This window comes from Epargyreus clarus, unplaced genomic scaffold, assembly GCF_041222505.1.
Source record: "Epargyreus clarus isolate Ecla_fem2 unplaced genomic scaffold, WU_Ecla_fem_2.2 ptg000008l, whole genome shotgun sequence".
Taxonomy (NCBI): domain Eukaryota; kingdom Metazoa; phylum Arthropoda; class Insecta; order Lepidoptera; family Hesperiidae; genus Epargyreus; species Epargyreus clarus.
Window position 1 is genome coordinate 12992871 of NW_027332216.1, and position 22784 is coordinate 13015654.

General features: G+C 33.9%; 1 protein-coding gene across 1 annotated transcript in view; it reads left to right on the forward strand.

The window, feature by feature from the left end:
- LOC140744493 (thrombospondin type-1 domain-containing protein 7A) overlaps positions 1–22784 on the forward strand; it is a 196745-nt gene that overhangs the window by 56070 nt on the left and 117891 nt on the right. The window contains exon 2 of the mRNA XM_073076108.1: positions 19818–19915. Within this exon, the coding sequence (XP_072932209.1) occupies positions 19822–19915 (94 nt within the window). The 5' untranslated portion in view covers positions 19818–19821. The remainder of the gene's footprint in view (positions 1–19817; positions 19916–22784) is intronic.

Genomic DNA, 22784 nt, shown 5'->3' on the forward strand with positions numbered 1-22784 from the left:
AGTAATTTCGATTTGTGTCCTGAGTCTAGGTGCTTAATCACTTGTGTGTGTGTGTGTGTGTGTGTGTACACACATAGAGATTCCTAGTTTGTGTAGGACTAAGTATGTGGTAAGGGTATTATAAATACTTAATCAAACCTTTATGACGCAATTATACCTGAAAAATCCCCAAAATATTCTGAAAATATCTCTATCACTCCAATTACACTAACCGCATTAGACTACAAAGGCATGTGGAGGTAATTACAGAACATTATGGCACACCTATGCATTAGAGATTACGGAAACCGCAGATCGTGGTTTGGATACACGCCTCGGTTTGTGGTTATCGATTTCTGATCGGAACATTGTGCATACAATTCAGCCTGAAACATTTTTACGGCACGTACAATCGTAATACGCAATGTAAATTCGGTTTTGTTTTATAATACAAATACCGAACATACATGTTGTATACAAATACAATTTGATACACAGGGATTGGCAACCTTTTTGGATATACGAGTAACATTATAGCTAAATGAGGTAATGACAGGCCGCATCTGTAAATAGTTTCTGAAATTCTGACAGCAGAAAAACGAGAAATTAGGTTCCAGGACCGGATCTTCCGCTAGCCACAAATAATGGAAAAGAAAGGGGGTAGAACCCTCTGTGCTTCGACTCCGGCGGCACCACCGCCACACCTATTTCGGCCTAATAAAAGCAGTATTAAGCGCTGCTATATTCTGGTTTGAAGGCACACCCTTATTAGGCAAAGGAATCATAATTATCCAAAATTTCAATTTTGTGCCCAGTTAAACGCATATCTTGCCAACTTTAGGTAAGAGTCTAATCTTATCTGGAGTCGATTACAATGTCCATGGACGACAGTCGCCACTTACCGCCAGGTGGACTGCATGCTCGTCCGCTACTCCTATATTATAAAAATGAAAAAAAAAACATAGTCCTTAGGGGTAGCAACGCATCTGTTGCCAACTTCAGGAGGTCTAATATTATCTGGGGTCGATTACAGTATTACAAACTTCAGTGTTATAAAAAGGAGTGGATCTGAGGGCCGCATGGAGGGGTTCCATTTAACTGGTCTATAGATATATATGAGAGTACCACACAAACTCATCAGCTCCTCAGAGTTCGTGAGTAATCCGATGAAGCCGTTAAACTCACCTAATGGCAGTTTAATTAAACTTCCGAGCTTGATGTCGTGCCAAATGATCGCGGGCTCGCATCCCATCTCACTACATCATAATAGCCGTTGGCAAACACTATGACAGGACTTACCGCAAACTAATATAAAGTTTGGTTTCATTATCAGACCAATATTTCCTCTGTTGGGATACTTGTATCATATACTAGCTAACCCGACAAACTTTGTACCACCTCAAAATCTATTTATCAAATATATTTCATATAAAATATAGCCTATGTTTCTCGTGGATAATGTAGCTTTCAAATGGTGAAAGAATTATTAAAATCGGTCCAGTAGTTTTTGAGCCTATTCATTACAATCAAACAAACAAAGTTTTCCTCTTTATAATATTAGTATAGAAAAGATATAGTCTTCAATCCACCATCGCCAACAGTAACAATAATTCACGTTTACTACTTTAAAAGGTGATAGAACCTTTCGTACTTCGACTGCGGAGGAAAAACCGCCATATCTATTCATTCATTCATCATCACCCCATTACTGTCCCATTGATGAGCACAGGTCTCCTCTCAGAATGAGAAGGATTAGGCCATAGTCCACCGCGCTGACCAAGTGCGTATTGATAGACTTCACATACCTTTGAGATGCGTGCCTGCGATTTGAACCTCGGACCCCTCGATCGAGAGGCCGAGTTTCTTAACGACTAGGCTATCACTGCCTATGTCATATCTATTGCTGCCTTATAACTACAGTGTTAAGTGCTCCTGTGTTCTGATTGGTTTGGTTAGATATATAGCGAGGTATTCCAATTTAATCCTATGTAGGATATACATGGATGTAAATGTATATGGAGTTTAAAACAGATGTTCTTGGGTAGCAGTAGCATCAGATGTACTGTACGTTCGTTTGTTACTTATATTATATAAAAAATATTTTAATATTCCCAAATCTGTTAATTACAAACTCTACATCCGATACAAATTAATAAAAACGCGATATTCCTTTTTTACCATCCGTAATGAATGAAAAAATGAATAAAACTCCACCGTAGAAATGTATGAAATATGAAACAATTTTTCAGTTGTGTCAGTTTAATAAATTGCAGTGCACAATGGTATTTTTTCCTGGACCGGGTACCCGACACAAAGGTAATAAAATGATTGCGTTTTTCATTGTTATGAAAAGCTGCGCTAAATAATTGCATATTTCTACAGATAGCCCGGTATTAAGTACTTTTTTCTGTCGTAATAGTGAAATATGTTGTGGAGAAAATGTTAGTTACCTTTAAGGTGGTTTTCTTACTTTGTTATTTATGTTTGAAGACTCTTTATAAAGAACTATTACGTTCACGACAAGACTGTTGTTTTAAATGTCTTATTTAGATTTTAAAATGTACTAAGAATTTAATTTAACTCATAGTAGCTTAGCGCACATATAAAGCCTGATTATAAAGCAAACAATTTAAGGAATAAGCATTATCTCCAAATAAAAAATATAGCTGAAATAATTCTATTTTTATTCTATAAATAAATATTTTAATTAGGCATACTGTTATTTTATTAATTTTATTAATAAATAAATTAATAATAAATAACGAATACATATATATTGAGTTCCGAACGGTTTCGAATCCCTCTTGCAACACAGAACTCTGAATAACGTCGCGCAAACTGTACGTCAACTCGAACGCGGGCAGATCTCACGAGATTGAACTTCCCGATATAGTAATTTCACATTTCACATGGACATATCCAAACTTTACTGGACGGTATTGTTAACCATCTACCTGTCGGGAAATACGTGTACTTCGAGGGCGGTCTCGAAGAATCCAATTCCGTTGGGAAGCGTTCCAGAAACTTCTAGGTATTTTCTCATTTAACCTGAATACCTAGAGGAAGTTCTAGTACAGTTGCTAACAGTGATTATGCCTCATTAGCAACAACACAACTCACGATTATTAGACACTATTCAAAAGTTTCATACAATTCACTTTCTAGCTGGAGACTGCATGCAGAGACCATAATGGTTTGATACGCAGAGGGTTCCGGTTTCGATCCCCGGCTGGACATCTAAATGTAAATGTTGAATTATATTTTTATTCTGTGCCTGGATGTTTATGTATTCATCTATATAGGTGTCCATAGTACAGAGAATCTTAGTGTGGGGCTGTGAGTGTAGAAAACGTCTTTCGAGTCTTGTAGAGGGAAATAAGAGGTACTCGCAAAATTATTTTACCTCGGGCGCCGTATATTAAATCAAAATAACGCCCTCGCCCTAAAAATGTTATTTTGCTCATTTGTAACGCAATATTTTTCGTAAAAATCAAGCGAATATTCATAACGCAAAAAAAGATCTCGGGTGTAGACTAGGCTGTCACTGAGCAAGTGTAATGAACATACACAAATATAATACTCCTAAATACGTACTTCAATACATAATTCAAAGTATAGTTATATAAACTTGAATCTCATTTTATTAAGCTTGATAAAAATAAGATACCTACTACATATCTTTTCGTGCACTAAAAATCAGGTTTCACATTCTCCATATTGAATTAAAAAATGTCTGCTCAAATAAAACTAGCGCAGCACTTCCAAAGTGTCGTTGAAGCACGAACGCGTCGGAAATTCCCTCCGCCATTTCAACGAGTGTGAACTTCCTCGAATGTTGTTCGCGCCTCAGAACATCATAGCTTACGATCGATTGTTTGGACACTTATACAATTCTTCTAGATATTTCCTGCGCCATTTCCACGAGTGTCAACTTCCTCGAATGTTGTTCGCGATTCAGAACATCACAGCTTGCGATCGATCCTTAGCGTACTTATAGAACTCTTCTAGAAATTCCCTCCGCCATTTCAACGAGTGTGAACTTCCTCGAATGTTGTTCGTGCTTCAGAACATCACAGGTTGCGATCGAGTTTTAGAGCACTTATAGAATTCTTCTAGAAATTCCCTCCGCCATTTGATAGGAATGTTGTTTGCAGCTTAAACTCGCAGGATCAGATTGATAAATAGGCTATGTATGTATGACTTAACAGAAATATATTCCGCTATTTTGACTAGTAAACTTACCCGAATATTGTTCGCGTTTTTAAACACACATGACACGTGTTCATTCTAGAATAATTTATAGATCGCATAGAATTCTTCTCTATAAATTCCCTCCGCCATTCCCACGAGTGTTTCCTTCGAATGTTGTTTACAAGTGGGCATCACAGTTAGATCGATAGTCTATTGCATGTCCATATGGAATTGCTTCTCCAGAAACTCATCCCGCCATTTGCAAAAGTTTACTATGCCAACACTTTATTGAATGTTGTTTGCAAGGAAATATCGATAATATGTTTTATTTCTGTATAACACTTGTTATTCGTTATCTATTGCTGACCTCTGGACAGACAACGCACAATACGTGACTAAATGTAGAACCATAAATTTTACACAGAAAGTAATTATATCAACAATAAAAATTATATCAGAAGCAATTTCGTTTTTTTTCTCTTATGTCTACCTACTTAGGCAGCGAAAGCTGAAATATTCGAAATCAAAACATAAAAATGTATAACGCGTTACCCAATTGCACTCAGCATAATAGTTTTCTAAAAGTCATGTAATAAAATTCCATTCTTAGCATAGCAGAATAACGACTGTACAGCTCTAACATTTGTACGTCATTAAAACCAGTGTCCAACAATACATCATTAAAAATGTAAAAATGTTTTGAAAATACACTCTTTACGGTACCGGAGTAACGTGAATGGATCATCGGACGCGTCGGGAATTTTCCCTCATTTCCCGGGAGTAGGAACTTCCTTCTACAACATTTATACTTTCTACTTTTTATTTGAGAATTTTTAGTTTCTTTCATATTGAATTTCAAAAATTACAGGTACAGTTTAGATGATATTTCAGTACATTTGTACCTCATTAAATCCACTGTCCGACAATGCATCATTGAAAATGTAAATGTTTTTTGAAAATAAACTCTATACGCTAGCGGAGTAACGTGAATGGATCGTCGGACGTCGGGAATTTTCCCTCATTTCCCGGGAGTAGGAACTTCCTTCTACAACATTTATACTTTCTACTTTTTATTTGAGAATTTTTAGTTTCTTTCATATTGAATTTGAGAAATTACAGGTAACGTTTAGATTATATTTAGTTAGTTTAGTTTTAACGACTGTGTACGGCTTTCAGTACATTTGTACGTCATTAAAATCAATGTCCGACAGTACATCATTGTAAAAATGTTCAAATGTAAAAATGTGTTAAAAATAAACTCTATACGCTAGCGGAGTAACGTGAATGGATCATCGGACGCGTCGGGAATTTTCCCTCATTTCCCGGGAGTAGGAACTTCCTTCTACAACATTTACAGCTACTACTTTATATGCATTTGTGAATTCTTTCCTTTTGTTAATGTTGAATTTGAGATTACAGGCAGAGTTTAGATTATATTTAGTTAGGTTCGTTTTAACACTGTGTACAACTTTCAGTACATTTCTATGTCATTAATATCAATGTCTGACAATATACCATTAAAATGTAAAAAATGTTTTGAAAATAAACTCTATATGCTAGCGAGATAACGTGAATGGATCATCGGACGCGTCGGGAATTTTCCCTCATTTCCCGGGAGTAGGAACTTCCTTCTATAACATTTATAGCTTCTACTTTCTATGCATTTGTAAATTCTTAGCTTTTATTTATGTTGAATTTGAGATCACAGGAGTTTAGATGTTATTTAGTAAGGTGTTCATTAGATGTTTAGGTAGTTTAGTTTATTCAGCTTAGTAGGTTCTATGATGTGAGATGTTTACTTTAATATCCAGATAATGTTTCAGAAGAGTTAATAGAGATAGCAGTTATTTACACAATTGAAATTTACATATAGGAATAAAGTAGAGTAGTTTTTGCGGTATCAATTTTTCCCGGTATGAGTCCAGAAATACAAAGCCATGTTTAACTATAAGCCATTTTATTATTTTAAATTTCTACTATTAATATAAGAAATTAACTGTCAACTAAAAGCGATACCAAACCTAGTCTGAGAGACAAATTTGTACCTGAGTACCCGACCAATTGAATAATTGAAAGTAAGTATGAGATATCTACCAATGTCGTATCGCCGGGCTAGTAGACTGTCCCATCTCATTCAGAGAATAGGCCTTTCAACAACAAGCAATTCAACCAAACAATGATCATTACAATGCTAATTTAAAATTATATTTACATATTGTAAACAATTGTTCAACGCAGTCCGCATTCATTTTGCATTTTGTTAACAATTGTATAATATAACTCGCTTTTACGCCGAATTGTACGACGAATGCTAATCTTGAATTTACCACAATGTGGATGATTAATAAATCCAGTAATTTTAAGACAACGCACTCCCGTGGAATACGAAATTAATCGCAAAAACTTGTTGACGTGATGTCACCGAAGTAACTCCCCCAAATGAAGCCGACGCCTCCCTTGTATTAAATTTATCAAACCCTTTTCGTAAATATTAGCTGAGGCGTTAAGGTTGCCACCCGTACTGTATTATATAGTAAGGTATATTTTAGTAAAGTATACTAAATATTATAGAAGGAGTCTATCTCATCAATCATCAACAACCCATTACTGTCCCACTGCTGGGCACGGGTCTCCTCTCATAATGAGAAGGATTAGGCCATAGTCTACCGCGCTGTCCAAGTGCGTATTGGTAGTCTTCACATTCCTTTGAGACTTTTTTTTTTATAAATCTCTCAGGTATGCAGGTTTTCTCACGATGTTTTCCTTCACCGTTTAGAAAGTGATAATTAATTTCTAATACACACATAACTTCGAAAAATCAGAGGTGCGTGCCTGGGATTTGAACCTCGGACCCCTCGATCGAGAGGCTGAGTTTCTTAACCACTAGGCTATCACTGCTTATCTAGATCTCTCAGAGTCTATCTAATACATTACAATACATACTATTGGGTCATTGTTGATTTAGTTGTCGTGACTTCAGTGAACAGTAATTCTCCCCAAAATAGCTTTAGGAGTACTGATTTTCAATAGATATAGTTTGTCGGCGAAAGAGAAGTCATCAGAAAAGCGACTTGACTATTATAAGTAAGTGAGTGAAATAAAAAATAATACAAAGATATGAGTCGTTTTAGACGGCGAAACACATAAAATATACAGAATATACTGAATTTTCCAAAAGTACCTACTATATTTTTGGATTTTGCAAGAAGGTGGCAACCCTAGTGTGAAGGCTCACAGAAATGAGTTCAACGACCCAGATTTCAGTCGTTCTGATAACAGCCCACCTTACGGTAAAAATATTTTAATTTAGAAGGATTAAAATGTAAAACGTGGTCAGTATAGCTATTCCTCAACCACAGACTAATAAAAATAAAGTTCGTGTAATAAAACTGGCCTGAAATATAGCAACATTCATAGGTCGTTACTGTTAGTAATAAATAAAAAATAATAATCCACAGACAATTCCATTAGGTAATCAATACAAAATATTTATTTTAATAAATTATTAACTAATTTCTATTGCCATTAAGAAAAAATCTCCTAAAACTAAAACAGCGTCTTGCAAATCGTTACGTTCAGAATTTTCGTATGTAGATTGTAAAAGGTACCTAAAATTTACCTTCAACAAGTATCGATTTACATACAGTAATGAGTTCAAAGACCTCGCAGTTAGGACTTACATATTTCCTGGTTGACACTGGACATTGCACATCAGTATTTTTAGGATTTCATGACCAAATATTGATACTAAAAATATACACACTATTTATTTATTAATAAGTTACCAAGTAAAACCAAATAAACACTTTCGTCTCGTTTTTCTATTTTGAGGTATGGTTACCCTATTCTCATTTTATTGCGAGACAAAAACCACTACTCGATTATTACCATAGATATAGATAATTCTTTTTTATGATAGAACAAAATTAGGATTTGTAACGCGAGCATTGTCGGCCATTGTGAAAGTTTTTATTTTTAAAACACAAATCCGAGCGTAATCTAATTTTATGTTCGTAATTCAAATTTAAATTAACGCTGAAATGGAACCTTTTAAAGTGTCACGAACTAGTGTTGCTAGTTGTGATAAATAATTTCAATTTAAGTGTTTTACTACTCGACTAGATTAGAAATAAATCATTTGAACTTTAAAATTTAAGTAATAAGCTTCGAATTTATATTCTAAGTAAGTTTTTGCTACTTTCTTTAATGTTGTACCTAAACATTTTAATATACGATATAAATAAAGAAGGATTTAATAACAAGTAACATCCACTATATCACACTTGGGACCATAGATTTTATATATATGTGAAATTGTAGTAGGAAATGAGTATGATGTCTATACATTGGTAATTTACTGCTATGGACATCTATAATCAACTCCAGATAGAAGTCTTGCTTTTTGTAGATCACAGCCGCTATCCCTGGAGACAGAGTTGGAAAACTTCATGTAGTATTTGCCATACTTTATAGATATCTATGTGATGTAAATGAGGGTAGCATCTTCGTCATTTCCGTCTTACAAATACATGTATGAATGTAATTTTAGTGTTTGGTAAGAAATGTTTGAAATAGAATTAATATATATTTATATATAAGTCATAGATTAGTAAAGATACTTCGCCGCCTTGAAATTGAATGAAGCCACAAACGGCTTATTTTAGTAAGTTCTTTTTTTGAATCCTTGACAAATAAAAACATTTTTAGAGAAAATTTACGAATAAATAACTAATTTACGTAATAATTACGTAATTAACGTAATAAATAAATAATTATTTTAAATATTTTAGGGACATTTTAGCACGGAGACGTGGCAAAACTTTTTTACGCAACTATTTCAATTGTCCAAACTGGGTACATTTTCTTGTTAGGAGTGAGTAATCTTTACTAATCTATGATATAAGTATATAAAAATGAATGGACCTAAATCCATTTCATACAAAAGAAACCATAAATAACCACAAATAAAAAGTTACACAGTACATTGATCGCTCCGTGCTTCCCGCGACAACGTGGCGGCTTAGAGAGCATTCGATGAAAAGAAAACAGCACGTTTTCCAAATCCAGCTTACGTTAAGCCGCTTGAAGCTCGCAATACGGTCCTTTTATACACAAAGGTCTGCAAAGGGTCGCTATCAACCATACATCAGAGCTCGCATCATTTGGAACTTGAAAAGGACTTACATACTTATATAAATGAAATATACCAACGCGATACCTTTTAAAAAATGGAATTACAAATTGTAAACAACATTGTTTTTATTTTTCTCGACGAATATTTTAAATTTATGTCGAAAGGTCGCTTGTTGACAGCTTGACAGCTCAAACAAAATTTTATATTTATAACTTTTAGTCCATTGAAAAGTTACATTTGGGTATGCATTTGTCAGAGGACGCAATTTTATTTTTTTAATGTGTAGGGGGGGTCAGTAGAAGCTTAAGTTCAAGTTTGTGGGGTCGGCACCCTTGTCCCCCGGCCGCCATCTTGGAAAAGGGGGTGCAAAGGGTTTTCGCGCTGTATCTCGTAAACTACTTACCCTACAGAAAATTTAATTAAACATAAAATGTAGCAAATTAAATTTCCTATAATTTTATTTCTATTACTTTTTATCGTCAAGTGACCAACAAAAAAGTTATAAACAAAAATAAATGAAAATTTTGTAACAAATTTCCTTTTGGAGGTTATAACTTTTTTTCAGTTCATTTTACAATAAAATGACATCACAGCAATTTTGTAGAGGGTTTTTCAACGAACTATATAATTGTTTCATTTTATTTATTTATCTAGGTTTTACAGCGCTCCAAACTTGAACGGATTCTCGAATGCTCATAGGGATGCAATAAAAACTAAAAATTAGGCTTACTTTTCTATCTATATTTTTTTATTCATACAATTTATTATGATCTTAACATTCCTATGCTATTATTAAACTATGTTTGACCCTATCACCCACCACCTATGAGGTAATCCACGGGCAATTTCTAGACAAAATAATGTTATTTATTATTATATATTGAAAAATGTCTATCAGTTATTATTTTTTCATTCTCTTCGATGGTCCAGGCTGCGAGAAAAAATCTGAATCAGTATCCAAGGTGAATTTTTGTAGTATAATGGGAGTTGGTATTGGCGTCATTGTCGGTAATTCATCTTCTAATTCATTTTCTTCAAGTAATGTTGATATGTCCTCGATGTTGCTGCAGCTTTCACCACCACAATGGAGGCAAACTGGTGAACATTTAAGGCCTGCTTTTCGCATACGCACTTCCACAATTTGCTTTGCATCTGCAAAAAATTAATTTCATAAGCTCGGGGGGTGCTGGAGGCTTGGAAGCTTGGATTGGCATCCAAAATTTTCCATGCTTTTTCCAGCCCCATTCTTCTGGATCACAATATTTACCGAGCCATAACTGAATCTGGTGATACACTCGGAAACTGTGGAAACGGGCTGCATCTTGTGTTGGAGGAAGTGAAGAGAGATTAAATGCATTTTTTGTCACTGTCTTAGCAAATCGTTTGTATCGCAGAGTGTCTAGAGTATCGTCGTTATTTCCGCCATATAAAGAGACGATAAAACGTTCGCCAACAACACTGAGTAACGATGACTCGACTTTCTCACTCATAAATAATTTAGTTCCACTTGCTAACTCTGGATGCTTCTGCAAAATTTTTATAAATTTGACTTTGCCCATGTTATACGCTGCTGACGTTGTGTCGCATCCTGAGAAGGCATGGAGAAACAGTAAATTCTCAGCTTTTACGTCGTCATATTTAAAACTTGAAGGACAGTACAATTGTTCGGACGTACGCCCTTTTGAAGGTTTTAAAAAAAATAGATTTGTTTGATTCCTTCCTAATGCCGTCAGCAATACAAGGATGTCGATGTCTTCTGCTATGATTGTCACCGAATCATATGATTGTGATGCAGCAAGCGCACAACGGACGATGACTGCATCTGCATCCGATTCAGCCTGGTCGACAGTAAAATCCACCTCTGATAGAGTTACCTCATAGGTGGTGGGTAAAAGGGTCAAACATAGTTTAATAATAGCATAGGAATGTTAAGATCATAATAAATTGTATGAATAAAAAAAATATAGATAGAAAAGTAAGCCTCATTTTTAGTTTTTATTGCATCCCTATGAGCATTCGAGCATCCGTTCAAGTTTGGAGCGCTGTAAAACCTAGATAAATAAATAAAATGAAACAATTATATAGTTCGTTGAAAAACCCTCTACAAAATTGCTGTGATGTCATTTTATTGTAAAATGAACTGAAAAAAAGTTATAACCTCCAAAAGGAAATTTGTTACAAAATTTTCATTTATTTTTGTTTATAACTTTTTTGTTGGTCACTTGACGATAAAAAGTAATAGAAATAAAATTGTAGGAAATTTAATTTGCTACATTTTATGTTTGATTAAATTTTCTGTAGGGTAACTAGTTTACGAGATACAGCGCGAAAACCCTTTGCACCCCCTTTTCCAAGCTGGCGGCCGAGGGACAAGGGTGCCGACCCCACAAACTTGAACTTAAGCTTCTACTGACCCCCCCTACACATTAAAAAAATAAAATTGCGTCCTCTGACAAATGCACACTAAGGCCTAAAAAATGTAACATTTCAATGGACTATTTTTAAATTAGAAGAAAGAATGTTTTAAAAATGACGCTTAAAAATTATACGTAAATTCCTTTAAATAAATAGAACATTGACATTGACACCTAACAAATGTTTGCAACTGTGGAATAACTTTGCAAATTGTGAGATAAGTATAATTACTAGAATAAAGTTATTTTTCAAAAAAATAATAATAATAATAGAACTAATAAAGATATTTTTTGTTTGTCACTGTTTTGTTGTTGACTATTTTGAGGTACTCTTGAAATTATATTTGTTTTAAAGCCTAATCCAATGCAATGTTTCAATACTTGATGAGGACAGATGAATAAGCGCGAAATTTCCCAAGTATGTACTCGGGCGCAGTGATTACATACTCGTTATTGTTCGACGAGTTACTCGACGGTTTGTTGGCGAGTATCTAGATGTCTCGTAGAGTGAAAAAACACTTTAAATATGGCTAATTTCGAATAATCGAAATATGTTTAGTTAGTACGGCTATTATACGGCTAAACTCTATACTTCACAATATAAAGATAAATAGGTGCATAAAGTACTACGGAACCTTTAGGTTTAAAGCACTGTTCCGTACGATTAATAAATAAACAGCAAAGTGCGAGACGGTTACTCCCACTTGGCTGTTTATTTATAAATTTATTACACAAAACCATTTAAGTTTTCAACAAAAGCTTCTACAAAAAGTAAAAACATCGAAAAATTTACAGTGACACCTTTCGCTAGGGTTGCCAACGGTCACACCTACCACTATGTATTAAATTAAAATGTATAATATGTAATTTTTTATTACTTAATAAAATATCGAGCATAAAAATATTTTCTTCTTTCATATAGTCAGTTTTTCATATACGTACTTACATTTTCTTTATTATTTTTGAGTCTTTTAAGACAACTGACATGTTTATAAATGGGAAAAATAAAATTAAATAAAAATATCTGAGATGTGATTTCCTTCGTTAAAATCAACGCCATATTGGATTTAGTATGACGTCATTTAGTCTATAACCAGTGGATAATCAAAACGCTACTAACGATACCTCATTTATAAAATGTTTGTTAGTAACACAGTTAGATCTCCTCTAACTCATATAAAATACTCCTGTTTAGGAGTTAGGGGGATCTGATAAATATATAATCAAATACATACGTACATAGTACATACATTTAAATAATAACCCTCCGTTTAGCTTGCTGTTTACCACATTACGGTTAGAACGAATTATTTTCCTTCTATATATTTGAACAAAATATAGAACAATACTACATATTTTACAGTTGGCAACCCTACCTTTAGGGTAAATGGGGCTACGCGAGGTCCACTCCACCCATTTCCACCCGTGACCCCCTTACGGCCGCAGGTGCACTCAAGGGACTGGAATGAACCCCTTGTAGAAACGGACCTTGTGCTACTAATTACACGGAGTCTTTCAGTTTTATACGCCTGGACTGAAATATCTTGGAATCTTCTTTTTACTACCCAGAGAATGTGCATCATTCCTTCTATAAATACAGTAAATTAATTTAATAAACAGTATAGTACAATAGAAATACCAGAAAACAAATAAATACTTATCAAATCTTGTATGTACGAATATTTAAGTAAATTCGAGAAAAGAACTCTAATTTTTCAAATATATAAAAAATAGTTTTCACACAAAATATACATACATTTTACAATACTTTATTATTTTACACGAAATAATGCCGTCTTTAAATATTAATATGATATTAGCTGTTGCGTACTAAGAATTTTACCTTTCTTAATCATTATTGACCATAATTATCCCACTACGTGGCACAGGTTTCCTTTAAGAATCAGGCCAAAGTCTAACACACTGAACCATAGCAGATTGGTAATATTACAACTTAGAGACCTTTTTTTAAGGAAATCTCAAGCACATTTCCCCACCCAGATTTCCTTCATGTTAACTCCTAACTTTTATTAAACTATTACTATTATATCTATAAAATGAATACACAAATTTCATATCAAACCAATTTCCAGTACATCCCGGCTAGAAACCTATTTTCTCTTCTATTAGCTTCAGGCTGAAAATTAATTTCACGCTCTTTGCTTTCAGCCGACCATGTTATTCAATATACTGGGCCTCTGTGCCTCTGATACGTTTTATCTTTTATGTGAAAAAGTCGGTGAAGTGGCTAATGATCAGTCGGAAAGTTCAATGTATCTGGTTCAATGTATTGCCGTTAGCAACGGTATATAAGAAAGAAATTGTATGAGACAAGAAATAAACGTATCTTGTAGGCTAACGAAGACTTTTGCTCCTACTTAGGCAAATGAGTCTTAACGTTGCAAAGATAACTTCTGACAATCTACACATTTTCGAGAACACGTAGAATTCTCAGACCTAGTTTTTTTAATAATATTTTCCATCTATGAGAACTACTATGATCCATTCGTGCCATATTACGGACTGTTTGTTGTGTTTGTTACCTACTATGCTTCAGGTTCAGTACCCTTACCATGAGTTTTGACAAATATATTTGTCAAAACGTAAAAACTCATGGTAAGGGTACAGGTTCAATGTATTGCCGTTAGCAACGGTATATAAGAAAGAAATTGTATGCGACAAGAAATAATACACGTATATTGAACGAAAAACTTTTGCCTAAACTTAGGCAATTGAGTCTTAACTTTACGTAACGGTAACTATGATTAATCTATATCTTTTGAGAACATGGAACATTCTCATGACTAAAGTTCCTCATGTCTTTCGCTATGGAGAAGAAGCGGCGAAAAACTCCATACGAGAACTGCGTCTTTTGAAAAAGTAAATATTACTTAGACAACTTTAGATAGTGTTACATATAATTAATTATTTATGATGAGTGGATTGTTTTGTATTGTATTATTGTATTTTGTTTGGTATTACGGGACTTTTATAATTTATAGACTTTAAGAAGTACTTTTATAATTTAAACTAAATAAATAATCAAGAATTCTGTCTACAAGCAGTACTATGTTCTATTCGTTTCTACCAGAACAGGACACCTACTCCGAGGCCTACTAGGCAACCTACTCGAGTTCTGGCAATAATGCGTTGCTCCCAGAACTGAATTACAACGTTTCTTACAGACATATAGGTCTAGGTTATAAAAGTGAGAGCACTTTTATAACCTGAATAAAGCGCTTAACATTTTGTAGTCAAAGCACGAAAGCTTCTACTACCTTAACAAGTTTTATTTGTAAGTTACACATACCTAGTCTATGTGTGCGTGTTACTGCGTATATATAGCACATACGTACTTCATGTATGTGTTACTACTTTTATATATTTTGTAAGTGTGAGTTAGCAACGAACATTTCACACACGTACGAGTGTAGCAAGAGTATATATTTGAAAGAGATGTCAGCCTATTGTGTGCAAGCGGCGTCTTCAAAGGAACTCTGTGTCAGCTTCCATCTTGATACGTTTGTGATAAGTTGGAATTATGGCAGTTTTCACGTTTGTAAGGATATGCGGGCTTATATCTTTTGTATGTGAATTTGTAGATAAAGTATTGTAACCTTTTTATTTTTGTTACGAGCGAGAAATTAAAATAAATAAGCTAATTTATTAGAAGGAATATCTAAGGAATATTTAAGTATTATATGGATAAAGGTAATAGCGGCAAAGACTGCTTATTTTTATAAGATTAAACCAGCAAACGATTATGCTATCCACATTATAGTAAGGTTTCACTGCTGCCCATTCACATGCGTTGCCTCTTCTAAGTCGACATTTACAACGTTCCACGATGTGGTAGGGAAGTTCGAAACTTGTGGTAAGGGAGACATACTTATCTGAGAAACCTCAACTTAGTACCTTAACATAGTTAGCAACGTATCTATGGCACAGCTTAGGTAGGCATCTAATCATACAAAAATATTACAGATGTCCATGGTCGGTGTTAGCCTTTTGCCAGTTGGATTGTGATTTGTGATGTAATTATGGTCATAGAAAATAATAGCTTCTCATTAGTTTCAGATAAAAATTATTTGACTCTAGTACTAAATAATACTAAAAATATACTAAAATTCGGTCTTATACATCAAAATAAGTATGTGGTCCAGCTGTTTCAATGCTTACGGATATTTCCTTAACTACACCCAACGAATGCAGCACCGTTCCGTAAATACCGTAGGGTTTGCCCCACCTGCGCTTTGCTATGTTAATGAACGACTGTAATAGTTCATTTCGCTTTGTATGCAAATTCATTCTTCGGCTTAAGCACTTTGTACGGACTTATTTCAGACAGAGATTTCGTTTGCTCTGCTTTTAATATAATTGTGGTGGAATATAAAACGAAAATTAACTAAAATGGCAAGCATACGCGTATATATTTACGATACACATTTTATTAGTTAAATTTAAATTATACGGTCGTTAGTAACTGCTTGGTTCATAAAGTATTTTTAGTTTAATAGTTTCTATACTTTAGTGAGAAAGTTCTACGTAGTCGTATCCTCTATAGCAGTTTTCCGCAAAGTGTGGTACCATGGTACCATGTACCGCACACTGGTGTACCATGACCATTAGTTGGTGTGCCGCGGAAAAATAAGGTTATCTTATAAAATTATTTTAATAATTAGGTAAGGGTAAGTTAAATACCTACACAAATCACGCGAGCGCACGAGCGAGGCGTTTTGTTTCGTTCATCTAATTCTTTGGTTTCAATAAATGTTGATTAATATTACTTAAAAACTAATTTTTAATTTGTGGTGTACTTACCTCCAAAAAATTTAGTCTTCCTAGACGTACCTTGAACACAAAAACTTTGCGGAACACTGCTCTATAGCATGAATCAAATCATGAGGGTCCGTTCAAATTACAATGAAGTTTATGTAATACTTTGCGTTTTATTTAAATAGTATTTTTCTGTTATTTTGTTTTTATTTTTTGTTTTTTTGTTGTATTTGTTATTACGATTCAATAGGCAAGCCACAACACATTATTTTATTATTTTTATAAAATTGTCTATTTGTTAAGGTTCAGGTGCTTAACCGTGACAGACAAACACACAGCGAATGCTCAACAAGAGTATACCGTTTGCACTCTTTCAATACGGAATCCTAAAACTTACTCACCTCTTTCATCCACAAACATTAATAAAAGCCGGTCATGCTCTTCTCCGCCATTTTGTAGCGCAACTTTTGCAAATAAACCTCGTTCTCACAACATAAATATCTGAGTTGCGTTCTCTATTTCAAACCACAAGTTTGTTTTACTATCTCACTGTATAAATTGTTAAACTTCATTTGTTTTCACAGCGCACGTCCAAAATATGTTCGTGAAACTGTTTAATGAATCTGAGAGGAACAAAGTGGGTAGTTTTAACTTAGTGGCGAGTATGCAAATTAAGTGGGGGCAAAATAATTGGAAATTAACAGTTTTAATATTTATTTAATACACTCTTATCGAGCTTAGAGATCTATTTATGCATAATATTTTATTATTAAGCAATTATTTTATTATTATGTATTTTTAAAATATTGAAGATAATTTGAAGGTTGTAGAACCGTTGTGGTTCGACTCCGGTGGCACCACCGCTACACTTATTTCTGGCTTATAACAGCAGTGTTAAGCGCTGTTGTGTTCTGGTTTGAAGGGTGTGGTAAGGGAGACATACTTTTCCGTTCCAGCTTAGTCCTCAGGAGTAGCAGCGCATCTGTGGCCGACCCCAGGTAGGAATATCTATCTGGGGTTTATAACAGATGTATATGGGCGGCAGTAGCTATTTACCATCAGGTGGACGGCATGCTCGTCTGCTACTCCTATATTATATATACAAATATATATAGAAATAGCAAAGTAGCATGCATTCCGCCTAATAATAAGTAACTAATGCTGCAGACAGGGTTGATTACAGATGTTCTGTAATCAACCCCAAAGATGATTAATTACTAAGGTCGACCACAAATGCATTACTACCCTTGAGAACTAAGTTGGAACGCGAAAAAGTATGTCTAGTTGAATACTACGTAGTTTATCCTTCTTATTAGACTGTACTATGTGTAGTGAACGAAAAGCCATCACAAGGCACTTTGCCGTTTTATTATCTCGTTTATTGCTTTAAGAACCGAACGCCATTACACACCACTTAGCGAACGATTCTATTTATTGTTTCTGGAATAGCTACACTAAGTGTTTACCTGTTATGTATATGAGACAATCTATATAAGGATAATGGCGAATAATTGCGTTTTAGGAAGGAAAACTTCAGCTTTCCAAAATAATTATTTTTTTTGCCTAATCAATGTTGATTGATTCTATAGGATAATTGTCTTTAAAAATGTTTTGGAAATTACGTGCATACTATGTACCTGTAAACTATTAGAACAACAAAAGTCAAATATAAACGTCGATACGGATGAATAATTAAATGTATTTTTATACCCAACTGTGGAGGTTAGTGTTTGTCGAGCGTACGTAGAAATGTCTTATTCTGTAGTTCACTCTATAGCCCCGCATGATGGATGTTAACGTACGAGTAATATGAAGTGTCGCTAGATTTATCTAAATATAGGACTTACATAAGCTATATTTTTATCAGTCGGGTTTTTGTTTTTATAATAATTATGTTTATTGTATATAACGGAGCAACACGGACCGTAGTATTTTTAAAAGGCGTGACGTCAGGACCTCTGACGTCACAATTATTGTTATGGTGCTGATGACTCGTGTTCAAACCTTCGAAAGAAAACCACACGAGAATTTTCTAGCTTCGTATATTCTTCGGGCGACGTCCTAAGGAGGTCCGCGCTGTTCCACAGCTCGAGCAGTAATGCCCCGATGTCGCCAATGCAGCCCTTTTAATAGGGACTGGCGCACGTGCAGTTGTTTTCGTATTTTAAGATGTAGGTGTTTTACATCGGGTGTTTAATCATTTCATTTGATAATAGGAGAACTGCCGTATTTGCTCCGACATATAGGTTCCCATTAGTATATCGATCGCTACAAAAAACACTTTCACCTACAATGTAGAAAATAATACTTATATTTTTCTCTTTTAAAAAATAGTACTCACTTTTTAGTGCCATTATCTCTTGTTAATTCTAAATTAGATTATTTATCAAGCGCGCATAAGTATTTTTATTTGAAAGAGTATTCAAATTAACTAAATGAATAAATTATCAATTCAATAAATACACTAAAATAGAGTAATGAATTCCGTTCGTACTTGTCAATTTAATTCCGAACACAGTTTGATTTCCCGGAAATTTCGGTGTAAAATAAATGTTGATTTAAGTAAATGTTTGTATTTCGGTTTCCTATATAAGTGGAATTAATTTTGTGGTTATTGGAAATGCGTTTGTATGAGCGAATGAATATTCAGTTTACATAGTATGGTATTATAATCGTTTTGTTTTTCAGTAATGGATCGTTTTAAGAATTTTATGTTTTATTTTATTTTCCCTTAATTTGTTGCTACAAATAATTAGAGATATTTTAAACGGTTTTTGAAGTTTAGTGAGTTGTGCAAAATAGTTGGATAAGAACTTTCAGTCGTGTATTTCTCTCAATAAGCTTTATAAGTTCAGTTACAAAGTTTTGTCTTTATAATTGTACAAGTTATTCAAGGATAATGATAAGTGACTTAAAGGATATTAAGAGTAAGACGAAACGTCTTATATACGCGTATTAGTTGTTATATATACATAAATCAATGCTATATTGATACAGCCGGATGACAGGAAGTCTATAATTCTGCTATGAGTGAAAAATATATGTAAAAATGATGGCATTTAAAAAAAAGAGGATAATAATTATTAAAAAAAAGACAAACCCACTGAGTTTTTTACCGGATCTTCTCAATAGAGGTCGCGTTCCAATCCGGTAGTAGTTTAAGAAAAATATTGTAACTGACAATTTGTTGGCCTATAAAAAAATAAACATATTTCATTTCATTTCAATAGGTGTGATGGCGATGCCTCCTCATTTAATCTTTAAGTCATAACTCTTGATTATATGTATTGGCAATAATTAATATAATCTCAATTTGTTCACAGGACGATGGTGCGACCGTGGTTCTTGCTGGCTTTGGCCGTCGCGGTCGCCATTGCCGACGAAGCCACCGACCCACAGGGCCTTCTCGAACCTGTACCAGGTAAGTCCCGAGAGTTCTAGCCACAAAATAATGACAGGTTCCTTCTGAATGCTACACAAAAACGGTAATAGAACCCCAAGAACAAACAACTCATTCGTGATATTTCTGCATCTTTACACATAATTATTTTAGATGATAGATTATATACTATTTCACAGGCAATTATGAACCGTCTGTTAAACTACGCCGCCATCGAAATATAAAATTGCGTCACTATCGAACTTAAATCTGCTACTATTTTAATAGATTTAAACAGAATATTAACTTACTAACTAAAACTGCTAAGTGTTTATAAGAAAAATATAATGAACTATAAACAATTTAAATAATAATACTATTTTATTGTCTAATAAAAACGACTATGTGGATAAAATACCACATTTTAATTGATAAATAATTAATAACATATTTTACCAAGACCAATAAAATAATTAAGGTAAATAAAGTATTTGCCATGTTTATAATCTAAAGCAAAGCATTGTGATATTATTACACTGTAATTAATCAATATGTCTACTTTTTACACTTATTACCCGTTTTAAAACAGAAAATCTCCTTTTCCTCGAAGCTCTATAAAGCAATTAGGTTAGTTATATCAAAGTAATAAAAATCTAATAACAAAGTGTATCTGCGCGCTGCCTCAAAGCTTCTAATTACTTCGTGGCCGTAGCACCGTAGCTCGTAGCGTCGTAGCTGTCTACGTATATAATATCAAACGTCTACGACGTAGACTTAATGTTACCGGCCATTATCGTAGAGCTTGTTTCGTCATTAAAATTCGTCTAAACATTATTATTGATCTTCTTTTGTTCAAATAAACTAATATTGATATATATGACTATATTTAGAAACGATTAAAATAATATAAAAAATTACAGTAAACTCATAGAAAAAGTAAAGAGTAAAGTAAAGTAGAGAGGTATTAAATTATAATAATAATATTAAAGTAAAATAAATCTCTTTAAATATTTTTAAATGTTAAAGTTGGAAAGCAAAAATAAATGTAAAAAATTCGTACTACGATCATTAAAATGATAAAACATAATTAAGATCTTTTAAAATATCTACCAAATTTCACTACAAAATCTCAGTTCGTAATTTTCACCGTTAACTTTGTGTAAAATACTAACCTCTTGCAAATTATTATATTGTCTGTATATCTATTTGAACATCATAAATAGATACTAAATATGCGTAGCAGACTCGTAGCACTGAGGACATAGACATGTAGAGCTCTACAGCGTAGCTGCTACTACGAACAACGCCTTTATGGAGGCCATTAACGTCGATAACGGAGTTGCACCATATTACACCGGATTATTCTGAATCTGTACTAAATAATGTTGTTACTTTACTCTTTCCAAATGAGCAAAATTGCACGTTAATGAATATAAACTACAATTGCAAATTAGTAGTTTGACTTCTCTTAAAATGGGTAACCATGCCCGAATGTGTAAACGTGTGTTTTTTTATGAAGAAGTAACTTTTAAAAATCTCAATAAAATAAAATAAAATCTTAAAATATCTGTAAACTTCCATGTACTGCATATGTAAAATGGCTACAAGCCATCCAATTAGGATAGGAGGAGACACATTGTTAAAATAAAAGTATACAGTGTATAAATATGGTCCCATCGTTATAGAACCAGAAATAATTCTACTAGCTTTGGCGTAAGAAAATTGAACAAGACTAGTACAATAAAGTTAAAAGAAAGCAACAGAGTGAACAACAGTCTGAACTCTAAGGGTGGGTTGCACCGAATCCCGTTTAAAGCTTGCATTAAATTTAGCTATAACAATAACATTGACGATAGCGATTGAATGTTACAATTCTGAATTGAAGAAGTTATTTGTCATAAACGTCTTTTGTCACTTTTACTACAAATACGGAAGTTAACAAAAACAATAATTTTAACCGATCGAAATCGACTGATTAACGTTAAATGTTAGTTATGATGTCATGTTACCCGTAAATAAAATATTGTAAACCATGAATTGCTTAACCATAGATTTGACGGTTAGTTAGATTTTTGTTAACGTTAAACTTACTTGATGTAATGCACCCTAAGTACCCTCTACGAAAATACGTAGCAGATACTAATTACACTTAGTAACCTCGTAGCGGTTCGTAGCCGCGATGAGCTCTACGACGTAGCTTAGCTACAATATACAAAGTCATTGCGGTGGTTATATCGCTGATAACGGAATTACGTGCTGATAACAATATACTATATTACAAACGAGGTGGGTACAAATCATTTATATTAAAAGTTCTGCCCTGAATAATTGTAGTTTGGATGGATTGAATGAGAAACATAAAAAATATAATTATGCCATATCCCACACTCCATTGGCCGTGCAATGTTTTTCAGAATGGGTATAAATTTAGGTTTTTTTACATATCAATATATCTATATTAATGTGTCTACCTAATCACAAGATTATTGATTTGATCGTCAATTTGATACTGTTCCACTGATGGATAGGATACGACGATAACACACGATAACACAAACACTTTACTCTAATCAATCATAAATGAAAACATAACATAGTTACAGCATATAATGAATATAATATATGTCAGATCGCCGAGCCTCGCGTCTGACCGATATAGAAATGCCAGATGGCGTTCCTTCATAGTGCACCAACTGCTTTCGGTTCCAACAAAGAAGCACACAAGAAAATAATAAATTCGGAGCCGATGGATTTACAAGTCCACACGCCATCAACGTCAATTGTCAACTCACTCTCAAAAACGAAACAATAATCATAGTTCTTATAACAAAAAGGCGACACTTGCAACCCCATCCGGAGTTACCCGCTCCAAAAATATAGTCTACTAAAATAATTGTTAATAAAGTAATTT